Source organism: Pogoniulus pusillus, chromosome 11 (genome assembly GCF_015220805.1).
Source record: "Pogoniulus pusillus isolate bPogPus1 chromosome 11, bPogPus1.pri, whole genome shotgun sequence".
Lineage (NCBI taxonomy): Eukaryota > Metazoa > Chordata > Aves > Piciformes > Lybiidae > Pogoniulus > Pogoniulus pusillus.
In genome coordinates this window covers 8,421,400-8,438,266 of record NC_087274.1, presented here as the reverse complement: position 1 = coordinate 8,438,266, position 16,867 = coordinate 8,421,400, and the positions used below count along the sequence as shown (strand labels likewise).

At 39.0% G+C, this 16,867-nt stretch overlaps 1 protein-coding gene across 8 annotated transcripts in view; it reads right to left on the bottom strand.

Annotated features, from left to right (window-relative positions):
- Window positions 1-16,867, bottom strand: part of B3GNTL1 (UDP-GlcNAc:betaGal beta-1,3-N-acetylglucosaminyltransferase like 1) — a 124,107-nt gene that overhangs the window by 36,246 nt on the left and 70,994 nt on the right. For all 8 annotated transcript variants that reach the window (XR_010303962.1, XR_010303961.1, XR_010303960.1 and 5 more), the window contains exon 7: window positions 2,006-2,101. Coding sequence is in view for 5 of the 8 variants with exons in the window: in XM_064150867.1 (XP_064006937.1) it covers window positions 2,006-2,101 (96 nt within the window). In the remaining 3 variants the exon portion in view is untranslated. The remainder of the gene's footprint in view (window positions 1-2,005; window positions 2,102-16,867) is intronic.

Below are 16,867 nucleotides of genomic sequence, written 5' to 3'. Positions count from 1 at the left end.
GAGACACATACACACCCATCTGTAATACAAAAACCCCTACATCACAGCTTAACTATCTATGTTCTATCACTCCACTCAAAACTATTAACACAAACATCAAACCACAATTTCATCCATGAAAAAATCGTCTTCCATTTGTTCTAAGTGCTGAAATATGAAGAACAGGTGTTTGGATTTAATTCCAAATGAGAACCGCAGCTTTTTGGCATGGAAAGAGTTTAGCAAATGGAGAGGGTTGAAATGGGGAGATTTGTTGGCCTATTTCTTGTGGCAACATGACACTTAAAGCTCACACTGTTAAATACTAACTCAAAAATGGAGATGGAAGTGATGAAATTAATATAGCCAAATCATGGCTCAGGACAGAACATACACACACAGATAAGATCCTTACTAGTAAGTTAGTACATAGTTTTTAACAGCTCTATTGATACTCAGGAAAATATTTCTTTACTTGTCTCAAAAGAATTCTCTTCAAACTGAGTTGGATTAATACCAAATATAGTGCTAAATGCTGATAGATTTAGGACTTCATTTTGTGTCTTCTGAATCCACACAGGACAAAGGTTGGACTCCATTGCTTTTGTTCATTGCTTTGTTCAGATCTGTCATCACCCTTTTCCATAGAGTTTCGGGGTGGTTTTTTTTAAGCTCCTCTGTATCAGCCACAGTTTGAGTTCTGACATGTTGGACACTTCACAATAGGGACAAACAACAAGTTTCACTTATCACTGGTAATTTTTAAATCTGGAAGAACATATCATGCATTGTGACTAAAAAAGTCATTAGGATTAAGACTGTCAGTGACAGTCTGCATAGCCAGTGGAATGGTTCCTGCACAATTACATAGAAAGAAGAAACAAAGGGGGGGGGGGGGGAAATCACCAAACCCAGAAAAAAACCTCCAAAACTCAGAGCAAAAAGCACAGAACAATAGCCTGTTTAACTTAACCTCTTGAACTTTATTATTAGGCTTGCTGTTCTATTGTTGTTACTATGTTTTAGCTTGCTTGCTTTCTTTTCTGAGCTTTCTAACAATGCTCAAGAAATTCACTCCAATTTTTTTCAGTGAACGAAAACACAATGATAAGGAATAATAATAAAGAAGAAATAAAGCATAGGGGTCAGCAAATGCAGATTGTATTGGAGTCAGGCACCATTCCCAGCTCTTCTTCTTACCAGCCATATAATTAAGAATGAATCTTTTCACCACCAAGTTCTGTTCTCTGTCTGCCATCTCCTTAAAGTCTAATTCTTTTTGGCAGCCAAAAGAATAATATTTGTGTATCCTCAGACACACATGTAGATGTATGTATTGGTGTAAGTGTATATGTACACACTGCAAGGCACAGGATGACTCCATTTAGAGGCTATAAAAAGAATAATCATCATAATATGTTGTAGTTTACATAATAAAATAGGAAATAACCTCAACAGAGGTTTAGTTGTTGTTTTGTTTTTGGTTTTTTTAGAGTGCTATTAAATGAAAGCTTTTGGGGGTGGGGGGAGAAAATCAGAACCCTAAATTTAGCCCTAAAATCTCACCAAAAACGTTGGAAGCAAAACCCTATCAGGTCCAAAACAGAGTGAATCCAAACATGTCTGAATTAGATTTGTTTGCCAACATCTACCACAACCAATACTGCCAACAGATGTGTCTGGATTTTATTCCATAAAAAATGCTGATGAGCCTAAAGCAACCAAACTGCATTCATACCAAAAATATCAACTTAGAAAAAGATGACCTGGCAGTGGAGGAATACTTCTCAAATAACAGTCATTTAATTTGCAGCTTTTGGTCCTGATCCTTGAGGAAAAGCTACTTAACATCTGAGGATAAAATTGAAAATTAAGATTGACAAGTGGGTGGATAAATGAGACTTAATGATAGTAGTTTTACAGCACATTCTGACCTCCCCTCCTCCTTTGTTCTTCACCATCAGGATAATAAATCTTTGCCCTTAGGAGAATGATGGCTCCTGGACTACACATCCACAACACTCACCTTTCCACCCTCATCAAATTTTCCCACGTGAAAAAACCATTCTCGAGAACAGAACCAGGTTGGCATGATCACTGTAGGTCCATGGGAGGTAAACACCTAGGAAAAGGGTGAAAACAGTCAGTCTTAGTTAACAGAACATCAAAAATCAGCATCTTTTGGGGAACAAAGTAGAGCTCACTTGAAATCTTTCAAATCATTTTGCCTGTACTTAAACACCAGCAGTTTTAAGCAGTAGGAAATGCAAGTGCTTAGAATTCAGCATGTGCTTCCTTTCTGAAGTGCAGTGTGTACCAGCACCTGTGAGGTATCACAATCCAACAGGCAAATCTACTTCCTGCTTCATATTCCACAGCCTTCCCTTCTGTCATAAGCTGCAGCACATACAGGGCACTTCAAACTTCATTTCAGGTGAAGTCACCAGACATGACACTTGCATTAATAACAAGGATGCTGACACTCAAGTGAATGAATTCAGAAGAATCTTTACAGTTCTTAACCCCACAATGGTTGTACATTGATTTTTCCGTTGTATAGCTCTTGTTCAGATATAAAGTGGAAATTTTCCTTTCACTGATCTTTCATAGTTCTGCCAAAGACAGTTATACCTTACTGAAGCTTGGACAAGTAAGATGCTATTTATTTCAAACATCACCATAGCATTATGGATTTGCTACCCAGTGGTACCTACCTTACAAGGATGTCAGTAAGAAAATGCTTTAGGCATTGAAAAGGGAGAGGCTTCTAATTTGTCTTCTTGACTAGTGACAACCAAGAGCTACACAAATCAGCCTCTGCAGCATTAAACAAACTTGTTGTAAACACAGCTATGAAATAAACCAGAATCTAGATTCTAGGAAGTAAACTGGTTCGTTCTTTTGTTTCAAGACCAAGTATCTAAGCAAACAAGAGACTGGATTTGTCAAACAGAACGTGCAAAGTTAAGACAGGAGACTGTGCCTGCTTCCAAGAACTACCAGGAAATAAAGAGCACAGCCTGGTTTACAAGTGCAGAACAACGAAACCTCACAATTACTGCCAGTCTTCAAACACTACGAAGATTCTGAGCAGATGATTTCATTGCAGCTATAGTGGTAATCTTGGTATTCCTTTATAGCAGGCATTTTTCAGCAGCAGAGCATGAATTTAAATGGTGTCATGTGCATCTAAGCATTTCCATTTTAAAGGTCCTCCTAAGAGGGAGTTCCTTAAACTCTTATGTCTGACAGCTTCCATTTCTATAGATAAACTCAGACTTAAATCCCAAATTTTACAGGCTCAGTTCTATACAGTCTCAGACCAACACTCCAAACAAAAGAGATTAGGAACCTAATAACAATTCAACAGGTGATCTAGCCTTACTTATATTTTTTATGTCTTGAACCACCTGCCAGAAATTTAGCTTAGAGTTAAGCATACTTCCAGGAACATAATGGCAGAACTTCACTGTCTATAAATTGGTTTCAGGGTAGCTCATCTGGAGGCAGTCATATTTAGTGACTATAATCCTATCACTTAATGGCTATGTTTTAACAGATTAGCAGCTTGCCCACAATTGAAATATACTTAGCCTCAGAGGTGCTAAATGTCAAACACTCACCCAAAAAGTCAGTGGGAGCTGAAAGAGTCAAAACAATCCCTGAAAATGGGAGCAGACGTGATTACTCTGTACACGGTTATTAAGCTCTGCACTAATTACAAGGGCAATTGAGTATGGTCTGAACCGAACAATGACCAAACGGTAATCCCAAAAGAAAACAACAGGCAGGAGAAAAGCTGGGCTAAAATGCATTGACTCTTACTCCTGAATGGAAGAAAATCTTCAAAAGAAAGTCTTGAGCCTACTAATGTATGTAAAATGTGTTTGGAAAGGCAAGAATGCAGCCTGGTTCGTCAGAGAACATAAATGCACTTCATCTTAAAGATGTAGCTCAATGTGATTAGTCATGCTTGGGTGCAAAGAGAATACATCCTAAACATCTCAGATATTCAGTGCTCCATTGACCTAGATACTGAAATAAAACCACACAGCACAAATTTGAAACACAGGAAAAAAGAAAAACCACAGCTTCTCACTTTGTGAGATTGCCACTCAAGATTTTATCCATAAAATAGATCTCACTTTGTCAGATTGCCTCGACTGGAACAAAAGAAACAAAGAGGACATGCCAGGCCGCATCAGAAAATAAATCCAAAGAAGAATTTGACTGATGATGCAGCTCTGTAACTGTTATGCTTAGTTGGGCTCTGCCCAACAAATGTCCTGCCATCCCCTTGGGACCTCAGTAGGTTTCCAGTTCTCCTCAGAGAGTTAATTCAATGCATTGGAAAGCAGTTTGGACTTGTGAACCTTTCAGATGTAGCTCTATTGGTAGATTAATGCCTAATAATAGCTATTAATTACAGTACGCTGTATGCTGTAAAGATAGTCTAAACATAATCTAGTTGCATGAAACCAATTAGTTATAAACTAACTACAGATCTTGTAGATCAAAGTATAAATCCATTTAGAATTCCTTAGAACACAGAGTTGTCAAGGCCAAACTGGAATCCATCTTTATCAGCTTCCAGGTAACACAGACAGGCTGCTATTTCAGCACTGCATTTGTTAAATTATTTAGAACTTTCATTGTCATCTGGTTTTATTCCAAGGATCAAGTAGCAAGCAATTGAGGTTGATTTACTCTGGTTTGTTCTTGCTAACTGTTTGGCTATTGAATTACATTCTGCTATTACAAAGGTTCTCTGAAAATAAATCTAAAGACTATAAAGAGTTGATTAAGTGATTTTCATTTGTTGTATTTCAAAGCTGTCAACAGCACACGTAATTCTGGTCCCCACTGATGCTCGCTTCAGATCATGATACAAAATGTTAGTTCCAATACTGAGAAAGGCATTCCTATGTTTATAGTAACTCTTCATGGAGAGCTCTATTTCCTAAACCAGCAAATCAAAATCTAGCAGCAACATGCCAAAAGAGTACATGCAGATGGTGAAACAATCTTATCCCATTACATCATGCAGAACACAGAGAGAAGACCAAACAGTTCACGAGAGTAGTCTGCTTAATCAAGGGCCCTGACTGCTTTCCAATGTAACAATCTAATTCCCCAAAATACTCAACACATTTAATTCTCCTTATACTACAGCATTTATGAAAACTACATCCACACAGATCAAGGATTAAAAAGAAGCTCCTCTGTTACGCTAATTAAAGCTTTCCAATACCCAAGCTCACACATTAAAATATTAGAAGGTGAAAAAGAAAACAAAGCAAACCAATGAAATTCCTTACAGATAAGTGTGACGAGACACTGAAACAGGTTGTCCAGAGAGGTTGTGGATGCCCCTGCCTGGAGGTGCTCCAGGCCAGGACAGATGAAGTCTTGAGCAACCTGATCTACTGGAGGGTGTTGCTGACCACGGCAGGAGTGTTGGAACTACACGGCCTTTAAGGTCCCTTCCAACCCAACCCATTCTGTGCATCACATGGCAGACTTTGTGAGCTGTAGGCAGACCACAGGCTAAAGGACATCACTCAGAAAATAATTCTCTGTTAAGATATCAGAGCATCAATTCTACAGTGAGTATCAGGACCTCATTATTAAAGATTAGTAGTTTTACATCCAGAATCAGGTATGTGTGTGACAAAGACATAAGGAAGATAGGGAAGAGAAAAGGCTCCTCATCCTGTTTGAAATATACATATACATATTTGTCAAATAATCTTATTAAAAACAACAACAAAAAATCCAGAAAATAAGGTAAAATAATTACAGTGAACTTTACTAAGCTTTAAGGAACCTAAACACCCACTCTGGTAGGGATTTCACTCAGTGAGTTTACACCATACTGAACTGTTTTACCCTTTCATATGCTTATACAAATAATTGCCTGTATCACCTCATCACTGCATGCTTCCACATTAGGTGGAAATCCCTGCGCTAAAGAAGCTGGGATCTGGCACAACAAAAAGTACATAGCAGAAATAAAGCATGAGTCTCCACACTGAAAGGGTGATGCATGCATTCTGCTACAGGCTTAACTACAAATCAGCATTACTTAACCTTCACAATCCCAAACTCAGCAACAAAACTAATCAAAAAGAATTCCCAGAATCCTAAGAACTGCTAATGCTGCTGAAAGCAGAGAGCAGTCAGCACCTCTGAGAAGGTATCCCAGCCTTGCTCCTGGAAAAATTATGACCTACAGCTTCCCACAATTTCCTCTGGATTTGAAGACTTAATGATGGCTGAAATGTTCCCGTTTGCAGGAAATAGAGACTCTTTCCAGGAACAGAACCAAAGACAGAAGCTGTAAGATGATGCTTTCTCATCTATCTAGTGTTCCCTGCTGCTCTTTGAAAGGACATAGGACATAAAAGTGTTTGCTTTCTGTAATAATCAACTAGACCATACAGCTCATTCCCATTCCAGTATATAGCTGAAGAGCAGAAGTACTACACTGCAGAGATGTTCTCTGACACCTATGAGTACAATTCCTTCCAACATTCCCAAACTTAATTGGGGTTCAAAATAATACACCAATAAATATGGTTATAAAAGCTGAGCAATCTCCCTCTTTCTCAGTCTCTCAATCTTCTGCACAAACACAGTCCAACAATCACATCAGTCTACAAGCTGCAGAAACAACAATTCCTGTTTGATACTTTTACCTCCACAGCCACTGTATGGTTGACAGTTCACAAAATCTTCAGCCTATGCAAAGGTGCAGTCAGTCAGCAGTATAGTTAGAGCTCCTGCATAAAGTATTACATGATTTATGGAGTGACAGAAATATACATAAATATTAAAGAAAGATTCTGCAAAGTCTTTAGACCACTAAACAGGCTCAATTACAATACTTGCAAGTGTTTGCTCTCATACACAGCCTCTTTCCCTGAAAGCCCAGAAGGTTAACCAGGATGTAAATATTGTTACTTAAAAAATCTGATGCTTGCTTTTTGCTTTAGCTTTTTACTGAAAATTCAAGAAAGATTGAAAAGAAAAACTGTTCATTAAAACATTAGGGTAAATGTTAATGCTGTCTAAAGCATACCTGAAGCTTTTCATACAAATCCCTGCTCCCCACTTCCCAACACTTCCAGTTCTCGCAATGTAAGCAGATGACAGCAATGAGAGGGAAATGGAGTAATGGACAGTGGTGCTGGGAGGAAAAAAATGTATTTCTTTAAACTGCTGTAATGAATTATCTTGTCTCTCATGGCTTATTACAGTTCTTGTTACTAAGCCTTAAATTCTATAGAAAAAAAAAAAGACAGTTCCCTTTGTAGCTGTTTAACCATTGGAGCCAAACATAGCATTCTACACAAATATTATTTCCTACATTATAGACAATTTTAACAAATGTAATCACTGTTGCATGTGAAACCACCATCTGAAGGTGCATATTACCCTGACATCATCTCCTCCTCACATCTCTGCCTACAACAGAGTGGCACAGAGGATGAAATGCAGGCTAAAGGCTGCTTAGAAGTGACTGCACCATACCTACCTACCTAGTTTTTTTTTTAACCTGCTGCTGAAATCTGTTTACAAAATTCCTAAAGGCAAATAGACTATAAACCCAAAGTTAATATAATACAGATGCAGTGAATTAGCTGTGGTTTTACTTTATGTGAAGTAGCCCATGCCAGCCTCACATTGGGCCGGATAATTGAGAGCTGACTATACTACTGAACATCTCTTTTCTTGTAGTTGGCTGCTCCCACTAAAACCCCAGGGCGAGTGCCACTCTTCTTGTCTTTTCAAAGCTTTTATCTGCTGATGACAATAAATTAACCTACTGCTGAAAGCAAAAGAAGAGATGCATACAAAGGAAAAAGCCTGTATGATTTGAAGCTTAGTTAACAGAAAAAATACACAAACAGAACTAGAGGTAAGGAGAGCACTTTTACATTGGAAGAGTTCAGCTGTGTGCCAATGGCCAGGCAAAAGATCCACAGGAGAAATATTAAATATTCATGCAAACTTGTTCTATTTGTTTCAGTACAGATTGTATTTCTTTTGTGTGAGTTTTTTTCCCCTATAGGCTTTTAACATGTAGAGAAGGTAAAAAAAGAAACATTAGACCAGATCTTAGACTACAGATTCTGATTATTTGATTAACAGCTGGAATAGTAGAATGTTTTCTTTAGCAAATCAAAGCAAACTTTACCCTAAATCGCTCCCTCATGTCTTCCATCATGTCATGAGTCTTTGGGGGCTATCAAAGTACCAAATACATTCCACTGCCCCAAGAGTGTTGGATTTAAACTCTGTATCACTTCAAAATCACGACAAGGAGAACAAAGAGCAGACAGAAAATACAATTCAGCTCTTCAATTAATTTAGAATACATTTCACTGCTAGTGCAAGAAAGAGCAATGCAGTGCACTTTACAAGGGGGAAAACTGAACTCTTTAGAGTTTTGTTTTACATAACTGGCCTAATGCTAGCCTTCTGCACATCACTTCAAACCTTTTACCCCACAACATACTGTCATAATGATATATACTGAGGGAACAAAAAATTAAACCCAAACTAGTACCTCTGCAGACATTTTTGCATACACATGCATTTTTGATAAAGAAAGGGCCCTAACACATGTCAAGAACCCAGTGATCTGTTACAACACTTTCATTTTCAACAGTGCAGAAGACAAAAGCAGAAAGACCTCAACCAATTCTGAGAATACCCAGAAATAAAAACAAAGTGCTCCTCAATTTGTAGAAGTCTGAGAAAAAACAGAGCTGAGAGTACTCCCTCCTTATCTACATTCTCTTGTTTCAGCCTCCCTAATAACTTGTTGATGGGTTTATATGTGGGATATGATTTTGTAGGTTCTTTCATTGCCTCCCAGCCAACAATCCAATCAACAGTTCCTTTGACTTGTGACCATTTACTCCATAACCAAAATGTCCATAGCAGGGGCAGTCTGAAGGTCATACCTCTGAAACTAGGCTCTTAGTATGCATCACACCTGACATTCATTCCTATGTTAAGCTCTGTCTGGACTTGGCATTCCTCATCACTGGTTTGAATTAGTTACTGTTAAGACAGGCAGTCATTCAATCTATCCAGCATGTTAAAATATTTTGCAAGTCTCAAGAATTCAGTGATAAGAAAGAAGGTAATAAACAGCTTAAGATCTTCCAAGTGGAGGCTGGTATGAATTAGCTTCAGGACCATATGCTCCAATTATAACAACACAAATCAATATTAAAGAGCAAGGATTAGGGCTCACATTCAACTGAAGTCAGAGATGTCCAAGCAAGTAGCCCAGGCAATATGGGCCCTCCCTACCACCACAATTGGTGCCACGAGGAAACTCAGATCTAAGATTTCTGTTGCCATCTCTAATTAATACAGTGGAACTCCTGGAGAATGAGGCTTCTACATTCATTTGTTCAGGCAGCCAGCTTTAGCAGGAGAATATTTACCTAAGCCTCAAGTATCCACACATTCCTATAATCAGACTACAGCAATTATTCTCAAATTGCTTAAATTAATTCCTGGAATAAGAGATCATCTCTAAAATCTGTTTTGATATGCCAGGTGAATTTGAGAATACAAAGTGCAGATCAAATGTTCAAAGAATTAAGAGGAAGTCAATTCTTCTACACAGATAAAAAAAGATTTTTTACATTCTTTTCTAATACCTTTTTCTTATCCTGTCCTGCAGAAATACTGACACCTCAAAGGAAAGCAGACATGTACTATCTGGCACTCAGTGTGTAGCATTAGCAAATAGCAATAGCATAGCAGAAATGTGGCAGCAAGAAAGGTTTTGCTATAATTTCAAAGAAAGAATAAGTACTTAAAGGAAGCCACAAAATCTGGATTTTCCAGCTGGAAAAACAAACAAACAATCAATCAGTGGAGGAAATGGATGCTAGAATTGTACTTCATATAATTCAAAATGTGAAAAGAGAAGAGTAGCTTTGGCTATACTGAAAACCAAATATGGTTTAGCAGCAGCTGGGAAGGATCTAATGAGCAGCTCTTGTGATTTATATCTTTGAAAGCTTCATGGGTCACTCAGTATAAACACCTTTGTTTGTCACACACGTCCTGCTAAAAATGATTGAGTTTTAAACGAGGCTTCAGATCTCTGAACTGCAGTTTCTGACAAAAGATAATGCAAAACACAAAAGCACAGTAACAAAGGCACAGTAAGAGTGGAGCTTACAAACATTGTGTTTAAAGGGATGCATTAATGCTAATTTCCTTGTCATCTCATTTCTCCCAACATTCCATAAAATTATAAGAAGAAATTTCCATGTTACTTGTGGAGAACAACATAACAGAGCAAATCCAACCTTTCTCTACATTTTGTTCTAATAATCATTGACACAAATTATTATGAAGGTTGGTCCTCTCTATAGCAAGAGCAGAAACCAGTTTGGACCTTCCTACAAGTAACAGCATATCTCTCTAACTGCATGGTTGGAGGACTCTCAGCATTACAGACTAAGCAAATGAGGTTTTTCACTGCTGCAAACAAGCAATAGTGACAAACAACTAAGCGTTGAAGCTCAAGTACCAATGCCAGCACAAGAGGAAAAGAGCAAGAGCATTAATCAAGGATTTATCTAACATAGCCTTCTATTAAGCACAGTCTGTAGATGAGCAATACCTACCCATCTATTTCCTACTACATATTCCTTAGTCTTCGTATTTGTTGCATTAAGACATTACAACTTTTCACCACTACTTTGACTCTAGACTTCAACTCACATCTCTGAGAAATTAAGTTTCTCACTAACAACATGCATGATTTCTAAACATGAAGCTCTGAGTGCCTGTGCAAGATGCCCAAATGCCCATTTCTCAAGCCAAGGCACCTCTGCCTTGCAGTATCCCCAAACCCATTCTTTTCAGTTCCTCGTGGTTACCACAGGAAATTTGGGCTGTTTTGAATCCAGTTTAGGAACATGTACATCCTGCCACTGCACTAGAAACTCAGTAAACCTAACTCTGGGAATTAGACTCCAGTGTTTGGTTTAGTAATACCCCACACAAGCACTATAACCTCTTTTTTGGAAGTGGGGCCTTCTGCCCTTTTCAAAAGGGCACTTCACAGTGCATCCCACATGAAAACAAATTATAGAACCAGAAGGACTCACATACTGCAGTAAGAGTCTAAGTCCCAAAATCAGCACTAGGTCAGAAATACTCTGTTCAATCCTAATTCAGGAAATCATTGTTTCAGTTGCAAGTAGGCAGGCTGCATATGTTTAAATATTTATCTAGGCTGAGGCACAGGAACAACACGGGTTGTTCTGCTCCAGCAAAATTCTTTGGAGATCAGAAGATGACAGGTTTTTAGAGAACCAATTCATCTATCAAATGTACATCTGTGGTGAAGGTTACTCACATTTTCTCTTACCAGCAACAAGTCCTCTTTCCTGATTTGTATTCAACCAATAAACTACAAGTTTTGATCTTGCAAAACCAGCTGAGGCGTTTTAGCCACGCACCCAGTTTCATGATAATAAACATATTCTTCCCCTTCAAAAGACCCTTCAAATACTGCCAAAAGACCATAAAACTAATGAGGTATAATACCTTCAGGACTTGTTACTCTGGTATATTTCAACCAACACCCTGTGAAAATGACAGCAATGCTGGACCTATGAAATATAGCCTGTGTTAGAGCAGTAACTGGTCACCAAGGTACCAGCCAAAGAAGAAAGAAGGAACTCCAGCAGCAGTTCTCTGGACTCAAGCCTTCAAACCTAGCAACATCATTTCTAAACACACCAAACTGCTAATGAAAGTGAAGACATCAGCTCTTTAAAGCACCTGGAAGGTGAAAAGACATGCAGTTAAAATTTCAATTTATCTTCCTACTTCACTGAAACATGTAAAAATGTAATTCTAAGAAGCAGGTAATATAGTGCTGTATCTTATTGTGCTGCACAACTGCTATGGAGGAAACAAACTATCCTCCAGGCTAAGACAACCTGTTTAATAGAGTACCAGAGGAAAGGAGGGAACTACACTTACTCTAACCCATGCACATGCTTTAGTTGCTTCCCTGCACCAGGTGTGCCAAGTTTTCAGCATTGAAGCAAGTGTGACACTTCAAGCACTTCAAATTGAGTTAGGTTGTTTATAATAACCTCTTCCCTTCATTTCCAAGGGGAACTTCTCACATGTTTCATTCTATACAATGATGCTATGTTTATAACAACTGCCACTTAGAACAGACATAACCCAGGTTTATACACATTATCTGCAAAATGTAAAGTTAAAATATGACACAGAACGGCTGTAGAGTGTTTTAAGTTAACTAGAAGATGTTTCTGTTTCCACTTATATCAGTGGAAATATAGATTACCTTTGCTGACTTCAGTAGAATTACTGCAGCTAGTGCATAAGTAGATGTAATGTTTATACCTTCTGATCCATGATCTATTTCTGACACAACTACAAGATCCTCTGCAGGCAGATGTCAGCTGTCTCAGCGAGAGGTGGTGTGTTAGCTCAGGCACAGTGCCATGCCAAGCCTGGACATGAGGCTTCCCATCAGATCAATGAGTCAGCAAAATTAATTCAGCACTACTTTAACCTGGGATAAAACTCATCATCACATGGGTCAACATACTCAGTACAGAAGGCATTTCTGCTGCTTTAGGAGGCTTTCAACCATGGCCTGTCCAAATACCAGGTCATACTTGGCCATCAAAAGTGTACCTGAAAGGTTTTTTTACAAAGTATAAATAATTTTAAAGCACATCTGCCAACAACAAAAAAAAAAAACCACAACACGTCTGTTTTTGTGCACACAGCAGGACAGACTGAAATAGATTATTGCAGTTGGCAGGGAACTAAGAGTCCAACAAGTCCCAGCTGCCTGGCCACTTAAGAGCTGACCAAATTAAAGGATGTCCAAAGGCACTGTCCAAACATCTCTTAAACACAGGCAGGCCTGGAGCACAGACCTCCTCTTTTGGAAGCCTGCTGAAAAATAACAATCATTTTTATTTTATCACCACCAGAAGACAGCTGTACAGGTTTTACTCTGCCTTATCTTTGGCTATTTCCATGACATCCTGGGTTTATTGTTAGTTTCCAAGTTACAAAGTTTCCAACTATTGATCTGGATGAATTCCTGCACACCCTTTCCCTTAGCAGTTGTGCTGGTGACTCCCTTGGGCCCTTCAGCCACCCCATGCCATCCCATCACCTTCTCAGAAGTTCCTGCCTCCACAGTAGCCCCACAATGGAATTCAACAGGATGACAACAGGCAGCAGTTTACCTCTCATGTCAAACCCAAAGATTCTTGTGCTTGAAATGTTCATTAAACGACAGAAGGGTGTGTCTTCCAGTTTTTCTTTAGGGAACACAAAAAAACCCAAGCTGTCTTTGAAGAAAAAGGACAGGAAAATAACAAGGTCTTCAAGAGAAGGGAAAAAAGGAATGAAGAAGGGCAGAAAACTTGAAACTTCCTATGCTGTCACAGCTGTGCAGGGCCCTGCATTCTGTTTAATATTTTTCAATCTAACAGTCAAACAATTCCAACTAATGCAATGTGCATGTTCTACAACAACTACCAGCCCTGGATTGTCTCATTTCTGCTGCAACATGAGACCTAGCACCTCTCTGTCCAAAGAGAAATAAATAATCAAAAGGGGAAACTTTTAAGATCAGTGGCATGGCAAATTATTCAAATTCATCCTTTGCTAAACCTCAGAAAGTTAATTAGTTACACCTTTGATAACAAAATCTTCACTGAGCTCAGTGTATTTATGATCTAAGCATTTTTTGCCATAAGTATATTAATACAAACTGTAATGTTACATAATTAGTTATAGAACTTTGAGGGTGACAAAACAGGCTGCCTAGAGAGGTGGTGGAGTCTTCTTTGGAGATAATCAAAACCTTCCTGGATGCACTCCTATGTGAGTTAGTCTAGGTGATCCTGCTCTGGCAGGGGGAGTTGGACTGAATGACTTTTTGAGGCTCCTTCCAACCCCTAATGTTCTGTGATTAGTTTATTTAAAATAAAACATATGTACATTGAGGGATTGCTTTGTCTTTCGAGCTACACAAAAGATGACAAGGATAGCTAGCAGTGATTCAGTCAGCTTAATCAAGTTAAACCCCACTGTGCTCTCTGCCCCAAACCCAGGCATTTCCTAATGGTGACACTTTATAAAATCACTCCAACTTCAGGAGCCATTTACTAAAAATTAATCTCAATACTTATTGTACTAAAGTAAATATTGTAAGTCAGAAATATTATGAAAGAAGAGTGGGTACATGGAAGCATGTTCCTCTTGGACTGCTGTGTTTTAACACATGTTATTTTCACAGGGTGGCAACTTTTAATACCTCCACAATAAAGCTTTTTCAGTGATAAACACTGTAACAAAGGTTTGCTTTTTAACTGTACTTTATGCATTTCATTCCTTCTCTTTATTAAAAAGAGATATCAGCTAATGTTATTTATGTATAAATCAAACCATGCGTAGTTTTGACAGCATCTTAGTGTTTCACTGAATTTTTCCAGTCTTATCACCTATTGTTGCAATAGTTTTGTTGTTCCAAATAGTTCTTAACTTCCTGAGAATAAGGTAATTTATATTCTCCAATTCAACAGTTTCTCCTTAGCCAGCTGCAATCAGCAGCTGCTTCACAAATTCAACATCATCTTTAAATCTCAATATTTAAAATAGCAACAAAACTTACAATCCTGAACCCATTCCATATTAAACATCACAGCCTTGTCAGGAACAACATTTATGTTCCATATATTTCTGTTCAGTTGAAATAAACTATTCTCTTGACACAAAGGTGAAAGCAAGGCTTTTTCTCAGACAAAACTAAGAACTTTTTACACTTGAAGCTCTTCGTGAGCGTGCAGATTCAAAATCAGTTTCAGCCAATCCACTCAGTTCTGCACTGCTCCTAAATGAGCCCTTGGACTGCAAATGAACCCTACAGCTTTAAAGCAATCACAGAAGCACAGAAATGTATTATATGCTACTATGTAGGCCTCTGCTATAATTCATTTGCAACCATTGGAGCAAAGTATGAGCTTTTTACAGCGTATTACTTTGCCATTGTGGTTGCTTTTCATAAACAAGATAAATGTCCTGCAAAACACTGGCCTGTGTCCTACAACTCCAAGACAGGCCAGATCTTGTGTGCTGGGCTGACCTTGGCCAGTTGCCAGGTGCCTACCAAGCTGCACTCTCACTCCTCTCCTCAGCAGGACCAGGGAGAAAATAAGCTGCAAACTTCACAGATTGAAATAAAGGCAATTTTATGGGGGGCAGGGGGAAAGGGTAAAGGTTGCACATGGAAATGAATTAAAAAAATAGAAGGAAGATTTATTCTCTACTTCCTTCAGTAAGTGATGTCCAGTCACTCCCTGGGAAGTGAGGTCTCAGGACACATTACAGCTGCTTTGGAAGACAAACGCCTTACAACAAATGCCCTTTCCTTTCCCCTTTCCTCTTTCCTTTCCCCTTTCCTCTTTCCTTTCCTTTTTCCTTTCCGCTTTTATAGCTGAACATGACATCACACAACCCTTTGGTCAGTTGGGGTCAGCTGTCCTGGCTGTGTCCCCTGCCAACCTCTTGCCCTCCCCCAACTTACTGGAAGCAGGGAAAGTGGCAAGACAGCTTTGCTGCTGTCAGATCCCTGCTCAGCAGCAGCCAACACTGCTGTTAGCAACACCTTTCCAGCAACCAGTATTCATCACAGCACTAGAGAAAATTAACTCCATCCCTGTCAGAGCAAATATACCTTTACTTGTGCTTTTAAAATGATTTTTAAAACAGGGCTTGTGCATCCTGTCAGTAATATCACACAAACTCCTTAAGCAAGTTTTCAAACATTTGAAGTTATTTGCTTAGTAGTTGCCACCAGTGAGCAAAATCATGAGGGTTTTTTAATGTTATCTACAAACTAAAAGCTTGGCTACAATAATTAGCCCCTAGTTAAGAAGACTAAACAGCTTCCCCTAAATTCAGCAAAAGAGAACCTGGTGCTAAAATCTTGAGTAACTCAACAGATCAGAACTTACAATCCTGTAAGGAGAAAATTCCTTACTTAAAAGAAAGACTCTTGGAACCCTTAGATGATTTATGTCACCCTTGGGCATTTCTTTCTTGGTACCAAACTGAAAACGAAATTGTTAGCACAATCTCCTGATCAAAGAGCATCACCAGGAAACAGAAGATATTTTTTGTTCTTTTTGTGTTTGAAAACGTTAAACAATGTCCTCTGGAATAGAGAAAAAAATGATCACAAGTAGCATTAGAAAAGAAAGATTCAATGATAATGGAAGGTTACAATTTGTCTCTGCTGCTAAAGATGCTGACAGCCTCCTGTACAGGCATTCCACACTACCAATGCCCACACACTGGTCAGGAGCAGATTGCTGAAATCTCTCTCAAGATGACAATCAGAATAACAGAATCATTGAGACTGAAAAAGACCTCCGAGATCATCGAGTCCAGCCTGTGACCTAACACCACCACATCAGCTAAACCACGTCACCAAGAGCCACATCCAAACTTTTCTTGAAGACCTCCAGGGATGGTGACTCCACCACCTCTCTGGGCAGCCCATTCCTGTGCCTAATCACCCTTTCTGTGAGGAAGTGCTTCCTAATATCCAACCTTAACCTCCCATGGCACAGCTTCAGGCCATGCCCTCTTGTCCTGTCACTGGTTGCCTGGGAGAAGAGCCTGACCTCCACCTGACTACAACTACTTTTTAGGTAGTTGTAGAGAGCAACAAGGTCCCCTCTAAGTTTCCTCTTTTCCTGGCTGAACAATGCCAGCTCACTCAGCCTCTCCTCATAGGACTTTCCCTCCAGCCCCCTCCCCATCATAGTGGCTGACC